General features: G+C 34.8%; 1 protein-coding gene across 7 annotated transcripts in view; it reads left to right on the forward strand.

Moving 5' to 3' along the window:
• Positions 1-2,743: 2,743 nt before the first annotated feature.
• LOC127865829 (uncharacterized) overlaps positions 2,744-23,479 on the forward strand; it is a 74,122-nt gene continuing 53,386 nt past the window's right edge. For 6 of the 7 annotated variants that reach the window (XR_008042781.1, XR_008042783.1, XR_008042784.1 and 3 more), the window contains exons 1-3: positions 2,744-3,171; positions 12,851-13,222; positions 15,800-16,219. Coding sequence is in view for 1 of the 7 variants with exons in the window: in XM_052405855.1 (XP_052261815.1) it covers positions 3,084-3,171; positions 12,851-13,222; positions 15,800-16,219 (880 nt within the window). In the remaining 6 variants the exon portion in view is untranslated. The remainder of the gene's footprint in view (positions 3,172-12,850; positions 13,223-15,799; positions 16,220-23,479) is intronic. The other variant, XR_008042785.1, reaches the window with a different exon arrangement.

Genomic DNA, 23,479 nt, shown 5'->3' on the forward strand with positions numbered 1-23,479 from the left:
TAAAGACAACCATCTCATACCATGATATCTTATATCAGTCTTAATTGATTATTAAATAAAATTGATATGTTTTTTTATGTTAAGAAACCAACATGCATACACACGTCGAAGCAATTCCTAACGTCACTCAAAAAAATATGTTCAATTGTTTACATTTGTGAAGTGCGTGGAATGATTCCATCTGCGTAAATGGGCAATAAATTAGTTCCAAAGAGTTGCATTAAAACTCGCAAGTTTTTGCACGATTTATCGTACATTTAAAAGTCATATTTCTTAATTTAATGCATGCGATCTTAAATATCCAATCAAATATACGTTTAATGCGTTTGTTCGGTTTTATCTATTTTATAGACAAAATGGTGGGCTGAGCCTTTCGCAGAGTTGTATGTGAGAGCCAGGAACGACAACTCTGCGTGGAGATTGCATTTATGCTTGGAAAGTCGTTGAAGGCTGGAAAAGGGAAGTAACTGCGCGTGGACCAGCTTATGGATATGAAAAACACATAACAGGGCTTTAACGGCACGTGAATCGCATTGTAAAGTAACGATTTCTCCCGTTCAAGCCCTCCTTTTGCCAAGTTTCTTCACCCCGCCAGAGGGCATTATAGATAGAGTTTATGCAATAATACGTGTTAAATAATATAGAGTAACAAAGCAAGAAGAAATTTAAAACAAACGTTCTATCTTACATTTTTGGGAGTTATTTTATTATATGCTCTATTTCCACGGATGAGCTGTCATTTTCAAAGAAGCCAAGTGGAATACACATTAATAACAGCTATTGTAATTGTTGAAGGCACTTTCAAGAAGATATAAGTAACACACCTGTACTGTTTTGGAGTGCGGGTATACAACCTGTTTGGGTATTGTGTTATGCATATGTGACGTTGTGATGTAGCTACAGATATAAAGAGTCCACAACTATTGAAGTGATCGGCGTATATCGCCATATCGCCATGTGCAAGCCTATTGAATTTAAATATATGATATTTGTGTTTTTGGTCGATTCACAAGTGCAAATGATTTAGTTATTATGTGAATTCTAACATTTTCTTTTCGCCAGCGAAATTGAGTTGAAGCATAGCCACACATTCTAAAACCCATACACGCTGTTTTTTGCTTTGTAGTGTCTCCGTAATTGATACTGTCTGTTGAATTATTACTATAGCATTGTGAACATCAAAGATCTTACAGTTGAATTAATGCAATATATGGCACTGTGTAATAAAGTTACATTTATACTGCACATAATATTAAACATGAAACTTAAATGCAATAAAACAACCCATGGCATTTGTTCATAAATGAGAACTTCAATGCAGGTACCCAAAAACAAACCAAACAACAAATAATACCCTATATGCACAAACTAGTCATCAAGAATAATACATATGAATACATACACGACAAACTTTATTTGACGTCCTTAATTCAGGAAGAAAAATAATGTACATATTTATTATTAGATATTTCCTAATTATGGATTACGTTACTCCCCAATACTATTAAAAACACGATAACATCTGCAAACATTAAATGCTCCGACTATCGCGACTCGTGACTCGTACTTCAAATATCTTATCAAAACACTGATAGAAATACTTGTGTTCAAAATGTACACTTGTAAGGATAACATGACAGGAAGATATCGTTCCTGAAAAATGAGGAATGGCCGTTGATGCTGACACATCTTCAAACCTCGAAAATGAAAGGCATGTTTAAAAAATGCTTTGTTCTTAAATGTTTGAACCAATTTTGATAGAATGGCTATTGTACATTTATTTCTGCACATGATACCAAATTGCTTAATGATCTGATGATCATTTTATGACAATTAAATCATTAATTAAAGTGTTATAATAGCACGCCCAGTATTTTATTTTGTGAAATCTTTAAAGGGCAATACCGACGTTTTATACGGTATTTGTTCAAATGTCTGGAGCAACTTTAGTTAATATTACTTAAATCACTACGCTGCATGGATTTGTAATAACCATAAGTTTGCGATTTTCATATATAACTTGCTCCTTAATTCGCAGTTTTGCAACAAATTGTTCAATCTGCCAAATATAATACAATAATATATACCGCAAAAACATGTTTATGAAAAAAAATGTTATTTTCACTTAGTTTAAAATATAAACAAAAGTGGGTAAATATGTATCCACTTGATGACCAACCGTCACTATTTTTTAGAAAAAAAAAACACGCTTTATTTGGGTCTGAAAGATTATCATGCAACTCTTCCATCCCACGTTCAAGATACAATGGTAATACTGTGTACATACACTATATTGCCTAAAAAAATTGTTAAATCTCTTATATGTGTTCGTGTAGCGTTATTTAGTAGGCAAATAGTTTTTTACGTGAATTCCAATCTATGGTTTGCATATTGAAATTGTCAAACGTTCCACACAAGGGACGCATTGTCATCTGTACAGGTTCAAGATGAAACAAATTATGATTTAATATTCTACCAGATACGATAATGCATATGTATTGTTAAACATATCTTTTTAAGTAAAACGTGCATGGTAAATATATCGGTTTGAGATAAATACAAATACTATTAAACGTAAATTGTACACACCGTACTTAGGATATTCATGTTTTGTTTTTAACATTAAATGTACCAATATGTCCCTTTAACCTCTGTTCTCCACTGATAACGACTCGATCACGTGTCGCCGTCAATCTGTGATAAAATCGTTGATAGACAATTGTCTTGTTTTAAACATAAATAAGATTGACTGTTGACAAACGATTACTGTTGCGACAATTATTCGGTGTAAACTTCAGCATAATACATATTAAATATAGTTTTTATGAGTTCAACAGTTCGGGGAACATTTGTGAGTGGATTTTGAACAAAACAATCTAAACTGATATTTTTAACTGTTACACCACGAAAACTGAGCACGCTCACTGATATATGCAGTAATCTACATATATAAGAGTGACTCAACTTTGGAACATCAGCATCAGAAAAGTTGTACATTTTGTTGACATGATATTCTTTTAAGTTTGAAATATAGATCAACTACATATAATTATTGACGTTGCAATATAGTAAAAGAAGAAAACATGGCGAAAACAGTTGGATTGTTTCAGGTGTGTGTATGTATGTTGACTGTTCTAATAATTATCAACAAAGCTACCGCTCAACAGTTTGGTGAGTATTTAAAGTATCAATATATTTATGCCATGAGGTCGATAAAAACTAACATTTTGTTGTAATAGGAGTTAATCTATGAAAAACATTTAAGCTACGGAATTTCTCTTAACTGGTTTGAACACCTTATTCTTGGCATTGATCGTTCCAAGGCGATGATCATAGCGTAAATATTTGTTTACGCTATGATACGTTGAAAGTTGTGTTTTATATAAATTATTTTCCCTCACGGTATTGACAATTGGTCAATTCCCTTAAAGTAACATTGCTACTCAAAATCAACGAAAATTTCGTACAATTGTTCGTGAAATAAACTTAACCAATTAAAAATCAGTGTTCCTTATGGTAATTGCCGAAATGTCAACGCCTGATGTAAACTGGTAAAATAGATGTTTGTAGATACAAAATGCTCGTTTTTATTATTGTTTTGCATATCTATTCATACGACACATTAACACTAAAATGGTGTTCGTGTGTCGTATGAATAGATATATTCTCGTGAATTAATTGTGGCCACAAATAAATAAAAACGAGCATTATGTATCTACAAAAATCTGTGTAATCATACCACATCTAGTGTTGAACTTTTGGCTATTGCCATAAGGAACACTGATTATTAAGGTGTTAACTTTATTTTTAGAAATACTTAACGCAATGCTCGTTGATTTTGAGCGTTATAGAGACTTTAACACTCTAGAAGTCACATTTGTGGTCCAATGCTCATGAAACTTGGTCAGAATATTTGAACTAATAATATCTGGGCTAAGTTCAAAAATGGTTGAGATCAGTAAAAAAAACATGGCCGCAAGGGGGTGTGGCATTTTTCCTTAAATGGCTATTTACTACAAAACCTTGTTAACACTCTAGAAGTCACATTTATTGTCCAATCTTTATGAAACTTGATCTGAACATTTGTGCTAACAATAGCTTGAGTGAGTTTGAAAATGGTTATGGTTTGTTTAAAAACATGGCCGCTAGGGGGGGGGGGGGGGGCAGTTGTCCTTATATGGCTTTAGTGAAAACTTGTTGACACTATATTAGCCACATTTATTGGCCAATCTTCATGCAACTTGGTCAGAACAGTCCCAATGAAATTTTGCCAGAGATTGAAGCTGGGTCATATGAGCTCAAAACCTAGGTCACAAGGTCAAATATAAAAAAACAAGTTAAAAGTCAATTTTGGTCCAAAATAATCTTCATGAATCAGCTTTCATTTTTTTCAGAATAGTCTAGTTCCTTTGGCTTTCAGGTGAGCGCCTTATGGCCTGATGGCCCTCTTGTTACAATTTCAACCAATCAAATAACGGCGTTCCAAAATCTGCGCGATGAGGTCGGTAAATGGCTGCTTTTGACATTTAATATTATTGTGTGTGAAAACGAGTTGATTTCATGACTAATATTTGGAGACCAAGCGAGTTATTGCAAGCATTTTTCTTGCTTAAAGTGATATTAGAGGCATTTTTCACTGTTGAATTGAGCTGAAAAAAATTAACAGGTCAAAAGAGTTAGTTAAAATGTGGTAACTGACCAATTATCTGCAACTCATCTTGCTACCAGTTGTATATAAAAAATATATATTATATTCGATATTTTACACATCTTTACAGTCCTCTAAGCAGAGCGGAACTGTCTTTTTATTAGGATCGGAGTTAATGTTCGTGTTTCGTATGATAGATAGATTGTTTACCTCCCCTTATCTATCGCTACTCTCTATAGGTTACAATACACTAAATGATCGCTTCATGTAGGGCTGTACTCTCTAAAAAATATCATAGTTGACAGGAAGGCATGTTTTACACTTTTTACCATTATTCGGATGTTATCTTGCGGAGATAATGGTAGGGCATGAATAGATGTTCACTACTGAATCCCTGAAATATGATACACGTGAAGACTATAGTAAACCATTGCACTAGAAAAGGTTACATTCCACTAAGAAACGTCCGGAACAAAAGTTGCAAAAACAGTCGATTTTGATTTGTGTCAAGTTCTTTCTTGCATTGTACATGACATATCTTTTTTTATTGCATAAATCGATTCCGCTTAGAATGGCCTTTAAGAAAAGGTATGGTTATGGGGGTCTCTATGTGCAAAATGTTGCATTTATTTTCGCTCAAAGTTGTCGCTTTTACATTAAATTATATAGGGAGACTATTTAGTGTATTATGACCTAAACGCAAAACCAGGCCTAGTCACAAAGGAGCTGTATTTACAGAAAATCATCATTTTTTTAGTGGGATATGACGCGTTTTGGCAAATTTCACGGAATAAATGCGTTTGTTTCACGAATTTAAGGAGCATCGTGAGTTTTTAAGAAGAAAATACGTTTTCAGAGGAAAATAAGAAAAAAACCGTACAAAAACTCGTCTTGAGCATCTCAAATCGCAACAATTTGTGCTGAAAGAGCTCATGAACACGTTTTAATAGTTGTTTACTTCTTTTTCTACATAGCTTGTAACAATATTCCAGTATTTTGACCGATTGTAATTATTTAGGGTAATCGTTTTACGCCTGAACGCCCGTTATAAATCATGCAGAAAGGCATGTTTTACACTTTTTACCATTATTCGGATGTTATCTTGCGGAGATAATGGTAGGGCATGAATAGGTGTTCACTACTGAATCCCTGAAATATGATACACGTGAAGACTATAGTAAACCATTGCACTAGAAAAGGTTACATTCCACTAAGAAACGGCCGAAAAAAAAAGTTGCAAAAACAGTCGATTTTGATTTGTGTCAAGTTCTTTCTTGCATTGTTCATGACATATCTTTTTTATTGCATAAATCGATTCCGCTTAGAATGGCCTTTAAGAAAAGGTATGGTTATGGGGACCTCTATGTGCAAAATGTTGCATTTATTTTCGCTCAAAGTTGTCGCTTTTACATTGAATTATATAGGGAGACTATTTAGTGTATTATGACCTAAATAGGGATCGGTACAAGCTAATTTTACACTCTGGATCAGCAGACGATTTATTGCCTATCTTACGGAGGAATCCGAGATAGCCGATGAATCACGATTGGCTAATTTTACCGTAGATTGGTTACCTCCCCTTATCTATCGCTACTCTCTAGACTATATTAAGGTTACAATACACTAAATGATCGCTTCATGTAGGGCTGTACTCTCTAAAAAAATTTCATAGTTGACAGGAAGGCATGTTTTACACTTTTTACCATTATTCGGGTGTTATCTTGCGGAGATAATGGTAGGGCATGAATAGGTGTTCACTACTGAATCCCTGAAATATGATACACTTGAAGACTATAGTAAACCATTGCACTAGAAAAGGTTACATTCCACTAAGAAACGGCCGAAAAAAAAAGTTGCAAAAACAGTCGATTTTGATTTGTGTCACGTTCTTTCTTGCATTGTACATGACATATCTTTTTTATTGCATAAATCGATTCCGCTTAGAATGGCCTTTAAGAAAAGGTATGGTTATGGGGGTCTCTATGTGCAAAATGTTGCATTTATTTTCGCTCAAAGTTGTCGCTTTTACATTGAATTATATAGGGAAACTATTTAGTGTATTATGACCTAAACGCAAAACCAGGCCTAGTCACAAAGGAGCTGTATTTACAGAAAACCATCATTTTTTTAGTGAGATATGACGCGTTTTGGCAAATTTCACGGAATAAATGCGTTTGTTTCACGAATTTAAGGAGCATCGTGAGTTTTTAAGAAAGAAATACGTTTTCAGAGGAAAATAAGAAAAAAAACGTACAAAAACTCGTCTTGAGCATCTCAAATCGCAACAATTTGTGCTGAAAGAGCTCATGAACACGTTTTAATGGTTGTTTACTTCCTTTTCTACATAGCTTGTAACAATATTCCAGTATTTTGACCGATTGTAATTATTTAGGGTAATCGTTTTACGCCTGAACGCCCGTTATAAATCAAAGCTCCGAACGCGAAAGCCACGTGGCTTATCAGGCGTTATAATAAAATGCATTTTCAAGCATTTCTACGTGAAAGATCGGTCTGAAAATTGGCATGCACATAGAAAATAGGTTTATAAGTATCAAGAAGTGCTAATTTTTCGCGATGTTAACAGTAAACGTTGTCTTATAGGTTACAATACACTAAATGATCGCTTCATGTAGGGCTGTACTCTCTAAAAAAATTTCATAGTTGACAGGAAGGCATGTTTTACACTTTTTACCATTATTCGGGTGTTATCTTGCGGAGATAATGGTAGGGCATGAATAGGTGTTCACTACTGAATCCCTGAAATATGATACACTTGAAGACTATAGTAAACCATTGCACTAGAAAAGGTTACATTCCACTAAGAAACGGCCGAAAAAAAAAGTTGCAAAAACAGTCGATTTTGATTTGTGTCACGTTCTTTCTTGCATTGTACATGACATATCTTTTTTATTGCATAAATCGATTCCGCTTAGAATGGCCTTTAAGAAAAGGTATGGTTATGGGGGTCTCTATGTGCAAAATGTTGCATTTATTTTCGCTCAAAGTTGTCGCTTTTACATTGAATTATATAGGGAAACTATTTAGTGTATTATGACCTTAAGTCTGAATATTGTATATTCAACGGAGTCCAGGTCGGGCTACCGTAACCTCGTGAAGAGGCCAGTAGGACCTGTAAATAAACTCTGAAACACACATATTCAACGGAGTCAACAGTTATATTCAACGGGGAACCAGTTAATATGATAGATATCGTTGCTGGAAATTTAAATGATCCATAAAACAAAATTGCTTCTTTGTGTCATATGATTGAATCTGCGCTAAAACTAAATTATTAAGCTTATTAAGACTTATAAAGTTACTCTTGAAATGTATGTGTTTCTATAAGTGTAAAATTAATAATAGAGTCAATTACATTAATGGAATACAGAATAATAACAATAACTCAATGAAATGTTTTATATTAAAGTATAGACTATCTTAAAAGAGTCTGATATACAGACATGTTGAGGTTTTTATGACACAAAAAAGTGGCAACAACTTTATTGACCCAGTGAAACCCCTGTTTTTCCTAAGCCGGTCATTTGTTTCTAAATTACAGTTATTGTCCCCTACCGGTGAAACCGAAGGGGACTTATAGTTTGCACTCTGCCTGTCAGTCAGTCTGTCTGTCACACTTTTCTGGATCCTGAAATAACTTAAAAAGTTCTTCATATTTTTTCATGAAACTTGAAACATGGATAGATGGAAATTATGCACGTCATTTCATTTTGTTCCTATGTCAAGAATTCTGATTGCTATGGCAACAAATATGTATAAAAAAGAATCTGAAAATGGGTTTCACCGATAAAGGACCATATTGCTTGGCAATCTCTTGTTGGAATTGTTGTTCTGTATTTAACTTGTACTGATAATGTACAGAAAGTACATATTTGCATTTATATACATATATACACAATATAATATGCAAGAGAAAGCAAACAAAAACAAAAAGAAAAAAATGTGTGCATTCATTCATACAGCTGGATGTATATGTGTCAATAGTCTATTATTTACAACACATCCTAGTTGTCAAGACAAATTTGGTACCCAACACTCTGATGGAACTCAACCATCGACATGCTTTCAGCCACATACTAATCGCTAAATTAAGGTTAAAGAATCGACAAACTGAAATTTTGTGAGTAAACTAGTCAATTAATTAATTAAAATCACATTGGTCGGCTCATTTGAATAGGCCTACTATTAACAACTGATATACTTTAATTGTCGAACGATTGTTTGGGCTGTCAAAATAATGTAGGAAAGATTATCCGAGTCGTCAAAATAATGTAGGAACGATTGTCCTGGTTGTCAAAACAACGTAGGAACGACTGTCTGGGTTGTCAAAACTACGTAGGAATGACTGTCCGCCTTGTTAAAATTAGTGTAGGAACGATTGTCCGTGGGAACGATTGTCCGGGTCCCGATATAATTGATACTGACAAGCACACATAATATTTGTTAAACTTTCATTTTTACGACCTAGACCATAGCCTGAGTTATTTATTAGTTGACATGTAATTGTCCATTATATAGCTGTTTCACTGATTTGCCCATCAGTCCTTAGAATTATGCGAAGGGTTCAACAACTTTTTTTGTTACAAAACCATTGATGTATACATGCATAAAAAGTAATGGCATTATGATCGTTATCTGTTAACTACTATAATAAAAGGCATAAAAATGATCCCAGAGCTCCAGATAAGGTTTTGTTTAATTCTTAACGTTACTACAACATTTTCAAAAACAATTCTTACCTCTGAAATTTTATTCTTAATGTTACTACTAAGTTTTGGACATAATTCGTAACTTTTCTAAATGACCTTAAAATAAATAATAATGGGTGTCATCGTATAAGATCTTTTCTATAATGTCTTTCTTAACATTCAACTTCCGCTCACTATGCGTACAATATGTTAAAAGCGTGTTTTTTTGCACGCTTTGCTTTTTTTTAGGCCGTCCTCTGGGCGCAGCCATTTTTTTTTTTTGATAGATAGACTGTACACGCCGCTTTTATTGGAAAAAATGCCCTTCGTTAAACAAATACGACAACCATTCTATATAAGTACCGAAAAGATCTTTAATACGTGAAAAGAACTCAATAAAAATCAATACGAATCGATGTAAAAATAATATTCGTAACTTGATTTTGTAATTCTTAATGGTACTACCAGATTTTTAAATAAATACATAACGGACTTGAAAATAATTCTTAATACGACCCTTATCTGGAGCTCCGTGATCCATGTTTCTAGTAATGTTAATACATTTAGAAATTGTCTCGAAATGTCAAAAAATATATAAATAATTTTAATATTGTATCCGGTATGTGTATTTTCAAAGTTTTGTCCGTATGTTCCTTGCACCCAAAACCAACACAGTGAACCATATCAAATAAGGATTTGCGGGCAAAGAGTTGCAATAATTGCTTTTAATAAAACTATAACAAAATAACACTATATTTATTGTCAAAGGTAACTATAAAAGGGATAGGTTCAAGCTCCTATGCGTAATAACAATGGACAAGTTTTCATGTCATGTGTGTTGTGTCAAGTTGACTTCAACACCAAAATAGGTGCGGAAATACCCAAGCAGTTTACGGAAAACAAAATCATTGTTTTTAAGTATCAAAATGTTTTTCACTATTTTTCTTCATGATAAGAATTGTTTAAAGCGGGTATATACGATCTTGTCAAATATTTATTGATTAATATAAAATGTGTAAAAAACTTATTATACATATATTGCAATATAAACTAAAATAAAAGTTAAGAAGAACATGTGTCGAAAAATGCTAAATAAGCCAGATATTTAATTCTGAAATCGAAAAAGGCTGTACAGCCGAATTCACCAGCATGTATATCATGCATGTACGATGTGAATCTAAATTTAGTTTAACGGTTCATTTGAAATTCCTGCAGCGATATCGATTCATACGACACATGAACACTTACTAAAAAGACGAATGCATCGGTTATTGTAGGAAAATAATTACGAATTATCTTCGTCACAATCGGCTCGGGGCGCTAATTTGTATTTGCTGTATTTTATAAAATTCGCCTTAAATGTATCATTTTTCTTGCATAGTGTGTGTTATTATAACATATTTGTATCAATATTTTACAATTCAGCACATATAAAAATCGTATATACCCGCTTTAAGAATAGATTTAGTTATAAAATAGCATTTTCGTTATGAAAACTGCATTTCTCCTTTACCTGACTTAAATGTCATTGGGTGGTGTTGTATGGTCCTACGCCAAGTGTATTCAAATGATTAAAATGGGATAAAATATCCACCTGCATTACTGCTATCATGTGATTATTTACCATGCAAAATAGTAACAATACATGAAATTAACTGAATATATCTTTGTAGAGTAATATCGAAAAACATTTTGTTTTGTTTGTCTGTCACTTGAAATAGCCTGTACCAATTTCCATGCAAAAGCAGTGAAACAACAAATATGGTTATCTGCCTCAATTAAAATTTAATTAAGATGCCAAATGATATATACTCCAGAAGCAGACAGAGTATTTTGTATTTTAGCATCTATTCAAAACAAAATACCAATACAAGCATCACTGCCGTTTTAAACATTCAAAAGTGTACATGAGGAAATTATCTTCGTCTTTTTTGTTATTATTTGGTCTATAAACAATTATTATTTAGCCATTAACCATTCTTTTAATAAATGCAAATATAACTCTAATCTCTACTGATTGCATCATGAGTCATTTTGTGCAGTTTGGCCTTTTTTCATTGAGTATAATTTGCAATAAGAGCGATGTGTTGGCATGATATAATTATAAGGGTTTTATTCAAATTGAATCATTAAATAATTAGTGCCATCCGCCAATCAAAGATGACTTGTAAGAAAATTGCATTGTATTTTTATTATAAAATGAAACTGGACTTCAGAAAATGTGCATCCCCCCCCCCTGAAATGGAGGGCCTAGTGGTTCAAATAATAATATTGACTAGTTTTCATCTATAACTAATGATAATATACACGTCAGGTTTATCGTAACCATAGAAGATACAACTTTTCCTATGAAACTAATCTGCCAACATCCATTCAATTGTTAAGTAATTACGCATGATTTGCACATTGATAATAAAGCCTTAATCAAGTGTGTAAGTGTGATCATCATGCTTAATATCTAGAATGTGTGTTTTTATGATTTTCCATTTAAAAAAAACAATAATGTTTCTATTATACGATCAATATTGCAGATCTATATCATAAAAACAAAATTTTATTTAGAAGGCACTCACTGAAAAGGATTTATTTATTATGCCGCCCTTCAAAGAAGAGGGGGTATATTGCTTTGCTCATGTCGGTCGGTAGGTCGGTCGGTCGATCGGTCCGTCCACCAGGTGGTTTCCGGATGATAACTTGGGGCTAGGATCATGAAACTTCATAGGTACATAGATCATGACTGGCAGATGACCCCTATTGACCCCTATTGATTTTGAGGTCACTAGGTCAAAGGTCAAGGTCACAGGTGAAGGTCACAGTTACTGGAAATAGGCATTTTAAGGATTTAGCATGGTTCAAACAAGGGAAACAACTACCATTTATGCATGTTCTTTTTATTACAGCATTTGCCTCCCTTTAATTCATTTAAAATCTCATTTTACAGCAGAGATTCCAAATCTGACCTATAAATGAGCCCCATATTTACTGCCAGTGCTAGGTTACCTTTTCCCATTTGATCATTCTTAAGTATTGGTATTGTAATGCTGCTGCTATGCTACTGCTACTGCTACTACTACTACTACTACTACTAATAACTACTACTACTACTACTACTACTACTACTACTACTACTACTACTACTACTACTACTACTACTACTACTACTTCTACTACTACTACTTCTACTACTACTACTACTACTACTACTACTACTACTACTACTACTACTACTACTACTACTACTACTTCTACTACTACTACTACTACTACTACTACAACTACTACTACTACTACTACTACTACTACTACTACTACTACTACTACTGCACCACCACCACCCACCACCACCACCACCACCACCACCACCGTTCACAGTGACAAAAAACGTATTCACACAATGGCTGCTACTACAACTTATAGTCCATATAGGGGGGCATGCATGTTTTACAAACAAACCTTGTTTATTTTTAAACATTCATGATGTATCATATGATTTCAGCAAATGCATCCAGTCTTGGAACCATACTTGAAACCATACTGATGGGCAGAAAGAATGATACATCAATAGAATGTGCTTCAAACAATGACTTCTTGTTTGAATTTTATAGTAGCAGATATGAAAGATCTTTAACAATAGCAGTGTGTTACTTTAAAAGTAAATCGTGTCTTCAGTTCAAAAACACTTTAGCAAACAAATATGAGGTTGTGAACACTGAACATGGTGGACGTCTGAGAATAACCAGTATAGACAATGCCACTATTGGAACATATCAATGCTGTGAAACTTACAATCCCTCGAATTGTATAAGCACGGAAATTTCACTATCGCTATTACCAATTACAGAAGCAAACAACACACACAATCCATCTGGTATGTATATATGCAACAAAAAGCTGTGCCCATTTCCTCATTCTTTTTATGCCCCCAGATCGAATGATTGGGGGTATATTGTTTTTGGCCTGTCTGTCTGTCATTGTATGTGTCTGTCATTCTGTCATTCTGCCTCAAAACTTTAACCTTGGTCATAATTTTTTAAATATTGAAGATATTTGGCATGCATGTGTATATCATGGAGCTGCACATTTTGAGTGGTGAAAGGTCAAGGTCAACCTTTAAGATCAAAGGTCAAATGTATGGCTTCAAAGCGTGGCATTTGGGGGCATTGTGTTTCTGACAAACACATCTCTTGTTTACATCTTGAAATACTAATGAGAGTAATGGTAAGTTTTAACATGTGTATCTGAAGTCTACTAAAGTGTGGTTATATAAAGGTTGAACGTGAAATTTGACAAAGTGGACTTATTTCACATTGTTGACATAGCATTTGAAACGCAGCAACTGCAGTTGGAACAGCCACCACATGTATATCGAAAACATTTGTTACTGGGTATCATCAGGATACTAGCAGTAAAAACCTGCAACTTTATGATTTAAGGCTAACCTGGGACCACCGTGCTCATGTTGAACTATTGTGAGCCCCTTTTGTCAGTCGTCAATTGTCGATCTGCAACCTTTGCCCTTTAAACAATTTAGTGTCCACATTATGTATTTATTTTTTAAATCTTAGTAAAAATTACTCAGGACATTTGTTACAAAGTTATTTTGGTCGAATTAAATTAAAGCTTGTCCAATATTCATGCCTCTTTGTCAAAGCATTTGTTCTACTGCTATCTTGGTGTTGTTCGAAAATTGTTCTTGTCTGTGAACAAGACCAACAAGAGTGTAGGTAGTTTCTCTTTTATGGCTATAGTAAAATCTTGTTAACACTCTAAGGTTTTTTCCAATCATGATACAATATGCTTAGAACTTTTGTTCTTATTATATCACGGCCGAGTTCAAAAACGGTATATCACGGCCGAGTTAAAAAACTGTGCCTCTCCGTTCCCTTATAAGGCAAATTAAAACCTTATAATCACTCAAGTCACATGCTTAATACAATCTTCATGACACTTGGTAAGGATATTTATTGTAGTAATATTGTAGTAGAGTTTGAAAATGTTTCTGGTTCATATAAAAAGTGGCTGTCAGAGTGCGTGGCAATTTTCTAGGTATGGCTAGAGTGAAACCTTGTTAACACTTTAGAAGTCACATATGTTGGTGCAATCAATATGAAACCTATCCAGATAATATTACTCAATTAAACCTCAATATGGGTTAAAACTTGGTCTCCAGTGGTAATACACTTTCTATTTCAAATAAAATAACAAACTTGTGAACACTTCAGATACCACATTAATTTTTAAGTGTTCACGAAACTTGGTAACAACAATTACAAGTCCCAAGTATATCTTTTCCAAGTTCTTAACTGGGTTATGTGATATCAAAAAAGGTCACAAGGTCAAATTATTAAAGAAAATGGATTTGAATACTTTTTAGGTCCCATCTATTGCAGAATATTTGTGAAACTTGATCTGCATATTGGTTCTATTCTCTGCCAATATGATTTCATACCATTGATAACCATGGCTTCCATGAGTTTTGTCAGTTTTTATGTCCCCCACTATAGTAGTGGGGGACATATTGTTTTTGCCCTGTCTGTTGGTCTGTTGGTTTGCGCCAACTTTAACATTTGCAATAACTTTTGCAATATTGAAGATAGCAACTTGATATTTGGCATGCATATGTATCTCATGGAGCTGCACATATTGAGTGATGAAAGGTCAAGGTCATCCTTCAAGGTCAAAGGTCAAATATATGGGTCAAAATTGCTCATTTAATGTACACATTTGCAATATTTCAATATTCACGATAGCAACTTGATATTTGGCATGCATGTGTATCTCATGGAGCTGCACATTTTGAGTGGTGAAAGGTCAAGGTCAAGGTCATCCTTCAAGGTCAGAGGTCAAATATATGTGGCCAAAATCGCTCATTTTATGAGTACTTTTGCAATATTGAAGATAGCAACTTGATATTTGGCATGCATGTGTATCTCATGGAGCTGCACATTTTGAGTGGTAAAAGGTCAAGGTCAAGGTCATCCTTCAAGGTCAAATATATGGGTCAAAATTGCTCATGTAATGTCACTTATGCAATATTGAAGCTAGCAATTATATATTTGACATGCATGTGTATCTCATGGAGCTAAACATTTTGAGTGGTGAAGGGTGAAGGTCAAGGTCATCCTTCAAGGTCAAACGTCATATATGGGGACATAGTGTTTCACAAACACATCTTGTTCTTATCTGGGTATAGGAAAACCATTTGAACACTCTTAAAATTACATTTGTAACCCATTTATCATAAATCTTTCTGAGAATATAAAAAAGAATGTTGTTGTGATATCTGGACTGAGTTCAACATGATTTTTAAATGTTAAAAATGTGTCTTCCAGATTTTGGGGCAGTTTTATTGTTAAACATTGTTAACATTATGTGCTCAGAACAATTAAGTTCTCAGGTGAGCTTTGGTCCTCTAGTTAATTATTGCAGCTTAATACTATTTCAGTTGCCTGCGACTTGTGTGAACACATCCTGTTGGGCACGGTAAAGGACATGACCATAAAATGCTCATCAAATGACGATCTTGCATTCAAATTCATCAGCAATAAATCAAACACGTCTGTAACAATTGCAGAATGTTATGGGACATTTACACCATGCACAATATTGAACCCGAGTTTGCATTCACAATACAGTGTGTCCACTACTGGCAGTGGGGGAATTTTGCAAATTAACAGTCTAAATGATGAAACTATTGGAGTATACAAATGTTTTGCAATTTACAAATCCAGCAATTACGTCAGCTTTTACATTACTGCTAATAACACGGATGCTGCTGCTAATAACATGGATGCAACTGCTAATAACACGGATGCAGCAGATAAAACTACTTATCCTATTACTACAGTGACTCAGAATAGTACAGGTAACTGGTTGCTGAATTATTATCAGTTACTTATCCTCTTGCCAAATATTGGCACCTATTTCAAACGATACATGAACACGGGGATAGGGCGATTACCACAACTATTCCACTCACCGTCAAAATTTTATACTTCTGACAAAAGCTCCGTATCCTTCTGTCAAAAACATGGCCGCAAAGTTTTTGGCGAGTCCGAAAATCAATGAAAAAAAGTTAAGTTGGTAATAAAATGACATTCCATCGAACAAAGTATATATTTTACATCTAATTGCCATTTACTGCATCAAAATTGAGTCGCAATTAACTTCAAAATAGTGAAAACAGTTTGAGCATGTAATGAAAGAAGTGACTTTCATGACGCGAAAAATCGTATTTTGCAGATTTTAAACCCATTAAACGGTATTTTATGGTAGAAAAATCAATTTACAACACATTATGGCATGCTTTATTGAATACAACTGTGATTTTTACATTTACATGTGTTAGCAAGTATGCACCGCTCAACACTGACATTATAGAAATATGAACACCGCTCAACAATGTCCGTAAAAGCACCGCATCTTTATTATTATTTGGCACCGCTTTATTCTGATATTTTTTTAGCTCACCTGATTGCTTAGGTGAGCTTTTGTGACTGGTCTTTGTCCGTCGTCTGTCTGTCCGTCCGTTGTCTGTCTGTCCACATTTGTTTGTAAACTCACTAGAGGCCACATTTATTGTCGGATCTTCATGAAACTTGGTCAGAAGCTTTGTCCCATTAAAATCTCGGTCAAGTTCGAAACTGGGTCGTGCCGGGTCAAAAATCAGGTCACTAGGTCAAAAAAAAGAAAAACTTGTAAACACTGAAGAAGTCACATTTCATGCCCAATCTTCATGTAACTTTGTCAAAATGTTTGTCTTAATGATATGTTGGTTGAGTTCAAAAGTGGTTCTGGTCCGTTGAAAAACATGGCCGCCAGTGGTCAGGGCAGTTTTCCTTATTTGGCTATAGAGAAACCTTGTTAACACTCTAGAAGTCACAATTTTTGCCCAATCATCATGAAAGTTGGTAAAAACATTGGTTTTATTAATATCTCAAACGAGTTAGAAAATGGTCCAGATTGGTGAAAAAACATGGCTGCCAGTGGGCGGGGCATTTTTCTCTATATGTATATAGTGAAAACATGTGAACACTCTAGAAGTCACATTTTTGGCCCAATTTTCATGAAATTTGGTCAGAACATTTGTTTCCTTGATATGAGAGTTGAGTTCGAAAATGGTTCCGGTCCGCTGAAAAACATGGTTGCCAGGGGACGGGCAGTTTTCCTTATATTTATATAGTAAAAAGGCTTGTAAACAATCATGAATTAAGGTAGCGCACCTCTAATGGGCACATATCCAAATATAATCTAATTAATTATTTTCTTAATCAGCATCATTTCACTGAACTACATGCAAATTTGTAGGGAGGCTTTCCATGCTTTTTAAAAAAATATACTGATTTTTTCAAAACCACCCCCACGCTCGGCTTTTGTCCAGTTTATTTTTACCCCTTAGGTATAAAAAAGTTCCATAATTCATTCAAATTTCCAAATATGGGCATGCAGTTGGTGTGTACAGATGATGTAAAGGTGTTTAAAGTTTAAACAAAATAAATAAATAAGTATTCTTTTACAGACATTTATTTTTTACAAATTTTTATCTATGGAAGAGCGCCATGAAATGTAAGTGATTTCAGCCAAGTAAAAATTGGGGCGGTTAAAAACAAAGTGTCATAAAATTCAAAATAGTATCATTTAAGTCATATTTTAAACTTAGTTTTTATAGAAACACTATATACAGCAAAAATACTAAGAACTAGACAGATTTACCGTTTACTTTTTGAAATAAAAATAAAAATGCAACATGCATGGTTCGTATTTTCAACAGTAAATCACCCAATTTCGCCATAACGTTGTTTTAATTTTAATAATTGAAGAATGTGCATAAAAATTGCAACATATTTAACAATAAATATAGCTTATATGCCATATTAAATCAAATTACGTTAGGAAATAAATAAAACGCGTCGCAAAAAAGTATACGTCGTCGACAGGATTCGAACCTGCGCGGGAATATCCCAAAAGATTTCTAGTCTATCGCCTTAACCACTAGGCTACGGCAGCTAATAGTAGGCTCTTCAACCTTCGAAGAAATCGCGGGAAATCATTAGAGGTGCGCTACCTTAAGGTCATGTAACATGCGAGACAACTCTTCTAAATATTGCATTTAAAAGTTTACAGTAGTTACTCTTCTTTGACTATTAATGTTTTCATAATAATACAGTGTATTTTCTAGAGGGCACATTTCTTTTCCGATCTTCATGAAACTTGGTCAGAAGCTTTGTCCCAATGATATCTCGGTCGAGTTCGAAACTGGGTCATGCCGGGTCAAAAACTAGGTCACTAGGTCAAAAAAAATAAAAACCTCGTAAACACTGTAGAGGTCACATTTCATGCACAATCTTCATGAAACTTTGTCAAAATGTTTGTATTAATGATATGTTGGTTGAGTTCAAAAGTGGTTCTGGTCTGTTGAAAAACATGGCCGCCAGTGGGCAGGGCAGTGTTCCTTATTATCCCTGCCGAAATATTTTTGGAGGGGATATAGTAATAGTCTCTGTCCGTCCATCCGTCCGTCTGTAGGAAACTTTGTCCGGAGCATAACTCTAAAACTACTTAAGGGATTTACTTGAAACTTGAAAAATAAACAGATGGCAACTAGGAGAAGTGCAGTGCCCAAGAACCATAACTATCTACCTTAGTTTTTGAATTATCTCCCCTTTTATATTATTTCAAACTAAAGTCTTGTCCGGAGCATAACTCTAAATCTACTGAAGGGATTTACTTGAAACATGAAATATAAACAGATGACAAGTAGGAGAAGTGCAGTGACTAAGAACCATAACTCTATCTACCTTAGTTTTTGAATTTTCTCCCTTTATTTAATTTCATATTAAATTTGTGTCCGTAGCATAACTCTAAATCTACTGAAGGGATTTACTTGAAACAAGAAATATAAACAGATGGCAAGAAGGAGAAGTGCAGTGACTAAGAACCATAACTCTTATCAACCTTAGTTTTTGAATTATCTCCCTTTATTTAATTTGAAAGTAAATTTTTGTCCGGAGCATAACTCTATATCTACTGAAGGGATTTACTTGAAACTAGAAATATAAACAGATGGCAATTAGGAGAAGTGCAGTGAACATGAGCCATAACTCTATCGGCCGTAGTTTTTTAATTACCTCCCTTTGTTCATTTCCATATATTTTATTCTCTACAGCATAACTCCAACACTATATAACTAATTGATCCTTGAAATATAAATAGATGACACAGGTGCCATGTTTTACAAATATTATTCTACTCTCTAAAACAAATGTTCTCATACAAGCAAACACATTTCGGCAGGGATTTTAGAGCACTACTGTGACAAGCTCTTGTTTGGCTATAGAGATACCTTGTAAACACTCTTAAGATGCCACATTTTTTGTCCGATCTTCATGAAACTTGGTCAAAAGATTTGTCCCAATGATATCTCGATGGAGTTGGAAACTGGGTCATGCTGGGTCAAAAACTAGGTCACTAGGTCCAAAAAAAATAAAAACCTTGTAAACACTGTAGAAGTCATATTTCATGCCCAATCTTCATGTAACTTTGTAAAAATGTTTGTCTTAATGATATGTTGGTTGAGTTAAAAAGTGGTTCTGGTCCGTTGAAAAACATGGCTGCCAGTGGGTGGAACAGTTTTCCTTATTTGGCTATAGAGAAACCTTGTAAACACACTAGAAGTCGTAATTTTTGCCCTATCATCATGAAAATTGGACAAAACATTGGTTTTATTGATATCTCCGACGAGGTTGAAAATGGTCCAGATCGACGAAAAACATGGCCGCCAGTGGGCGCGGCATTTTTCTCTAAATGTACATAGTGAAAACATGTGAACACTCTAGAAGTCACATTTTTGGCCCAATTTTCATGAAATTTGGTCAGAACATTTGTTTCCTTGATAAGAGAGTTGAGTTAAAAAATGGTTCCGGTCAGTTGAATAACGTGGCTGCCAGGGGGGGGGGGGGGGGTTGGGGCAGTTTTCTTATATTTATAATATTTATATAATAAAAAAAGCTTGTGAACACTCTAGAAGTCACATTTTTTGCCCTATGATCATGAAACTTGGTGTGTTTTTTTTATATATATCTCAGGTGAGTTTGCAAATGGTCCCATTCGGTCAAAAAACATGGCCGCCAGGGGGGGAGGGGGCAGTTTTCCTTATGTGACTAGAGAGAAACCTTGTGATCGAACACTATAGAAGTCTCTTTTTTTGCCTAATCATCGTGAAACTTAGTCAATACATTGGTTTTATTGATTTCTCGGACAAGTTGGAAAATGGCTCAGATCGGTGAAACACACTTTTTAGCTCACCTGATTGCTCAGGTGAGGTTTTAGAATTGGTCTTTGTCTGCTGTCCGTTCGTCCACATTTGGTTTGTAAACACTCTAGCATTCACACTTCTCAAGCATTCTTTATGAAAGTTGCTGAAAGATCTCAGTCAAGTGTGATAATGAGCAAAATCACATAATTAATGCCATAATTATTGCCCTTAGATTGTCCAAATTTTCATTATATTATACAAAATCCTTGTAAACACTAGAGGTCACAATTTTGTTTCAGATTTTATGAATTTTGGTCAAAATATTAATTTTTGTAAGCAAAGTTTGATGTTTGGTAAGGGGGGTCAACTCAAAATATAGGTCACCAGGTAAAATCTTACAAAAACAAAAACACTCGATACGCCAGAGTTTTGGTTCAATAATGATGAAACTTGACCAGGATGTTTGTATGGACAATATCTAGGTTAACTTTGACGTTTGGTAAAGATTAAATGAACCGGCTCCTCTCAGGTGAGCGAACTAGGGCCATCTTGGCCCTCGTGTCTTTCAGAAGGAGGAGACGTTCAAATTTATGTTTGAACAAGCCAAGGAACAAGAAAAGGACACTTTTAATACTTGACAGAAATAACTAAATATGATTCAAACCCTTTACATCTCGTTAAAACGGACAGCGCTGTAATGTCTTATCTATGGAGACATGCCGAGGGCTTAGTGCAAAACAGTCTTAACTGACTTTTTGTAAACTTTTCATTACGACAAAAAAAAATAATAATTTATTAATTTTTATCAGTAATAAAAAAATATTTTGCTTGAATGTAGTTATTGTACGTTTATTTAAAGTTCACAATATATACTTCTATTGGCATTATTGTAATCGGAGATATTTGTAAAATATCAAGATACGACTGTTTTGCGCTTAAGATCTTGTATGATTTTATTTTTTATGCAAAAAGGTCTTATGTGAAAATCAGATCTTTTTTTTTCTGTTCATATGTCTTAATATGAAGACTTTTATTCTGAATACTTGAAATATGTGTTTATTGAAATATTTTTTAATGATGGAAGAAAATACAAAAATTTACATTTATTTCAATTCAAGGATTACCTGGAGTACATGAAATGCATTGCATTGTGCTTGTTTTTAACCAATAACTATAACTATAAAGTATTATCACTTTATTTGATTTTTTTTAATTATTTAAATGTATGCAGACATACTAGTAGCAGAAAAATGGTCATTACACAGTGACTGGGGGCCTATACAGAATTATTAAGTAGAAGACCAATACATAAGAAGAAACAAGTTATTGTCATATCTTTAAATCTTTCATAAAGCATTTAATATTTGTATTGTAATTATTATAATTCAATAGAGTTCAAGTCAAAACAAGTCTTATCAGCTTATTTTAGTTTAAAAAAATAATGAACTTTGTTATTAAAAGCAGGCCTATAACCCTCTTTCTGAATTCAAATACAAACAAACTACAATGTATATATTTATTGTGATATACGAAAAATGTTAAGACAAAAACTAGTACAAAATCCTATTGATCTTTTTCCTACCTTTTGAGCATCATTATTATGCCCCCCTTTGAAGAAGAGGGGGCATATTGCTTTGCTCATGTCGGTAGGTCGGTCGGTACGTCCACCAGGTGTCGGTACGTCTGTCCACCATGTGGTTTCCAGATGATAACTCAAGAACGCTTGGGCCTAGGATCATGAAACTTCATAGGTACATTGATCATGACCCCTATTGATTTTGAGGTCACTAGGTCAAAGGTCAAGGTCACGGTGACTCGAAATAGTAAAATGGTTTTTGAATGATAATTCAACTTATGCATACGCGGCCAACAGGGCACACTCTGAACAATATTAACTGAAGCAACTGGTCTGTAATCCTAAATCTATAATTATCAGTCCAATGAAACATCATCCTTTTAGTAAAATACAGTGGATCAGTAAAAATATTATCAGAATATGAGATTTTTTGTATATTGTTGATTAATATAAATATAAGCAGGACAGGGGAGGTAATACACTACAGGGGAAACAAATGCCAATAAGTTAAAATTTATTGTTACAGATTTGCCTCCCTTGTAATATATTTAAATTTTACCAAATGTAAGGCAACAGCATTTTTGTAATGCATACTACTACTACTACTACCTAGCTACTACTGCTGCTGCTGCTGCTGCTTCTGCTTGCTGCTGCTGCTACTACTACTATTACTACTACTATACTACTTTACTACGTACTACTACTACTACTACGTACTACTTACTACTGCCTAGCTCGACTACTACTACGACGACTACGACTACTACGACGACGACGACTACGACTACTACGACGACTACTACTACTACGACTACTACTACGACTACTACTACTACTACTACCACTTCTACTACTACTACGACGATTTCTTCTGCTACCACCACCTACGACTACTACTACTCTTTTACTACTACTACTACTACTACTGCTACTACTACTACGACTACTACTACTACTACTACTACGACGACGACGACGACTACTACGACGACGACGACGACGACGACGACGACTACGACGACGACGACGACGACGGCGACCGACGACGACGACAACGACGACGACGACGACGACGACGACGACGACGACGACGACGACGACTACGACGACGGCGACGGCGACGACGACGACGACGACGACGACGACGACGACGACGACGACGACGAGGACGGCGACGACGACGAGACGACGACGACGACGACGACGACGACGACGACGACGACGACGACGACGACGACGACGACGACGACCGACGACGACGACGACGACGACGACGACGACGACGACGACGACGA

This window comes from Dreissena polymorpha, chromosome 2, assembly GCF_020536995.1.
Source record: "Dreissena polymorpha isolate Duluth1 chromosome 2, UMN_Dpol_1.0, whole genome shotgun sequence".
Taxonomy (NCBI): Eukaryota; Metazoa; Mollusca; class Bivalvia; order Myida; family Dreissenidae; genus Dreissena; species Dreissena polymorpha.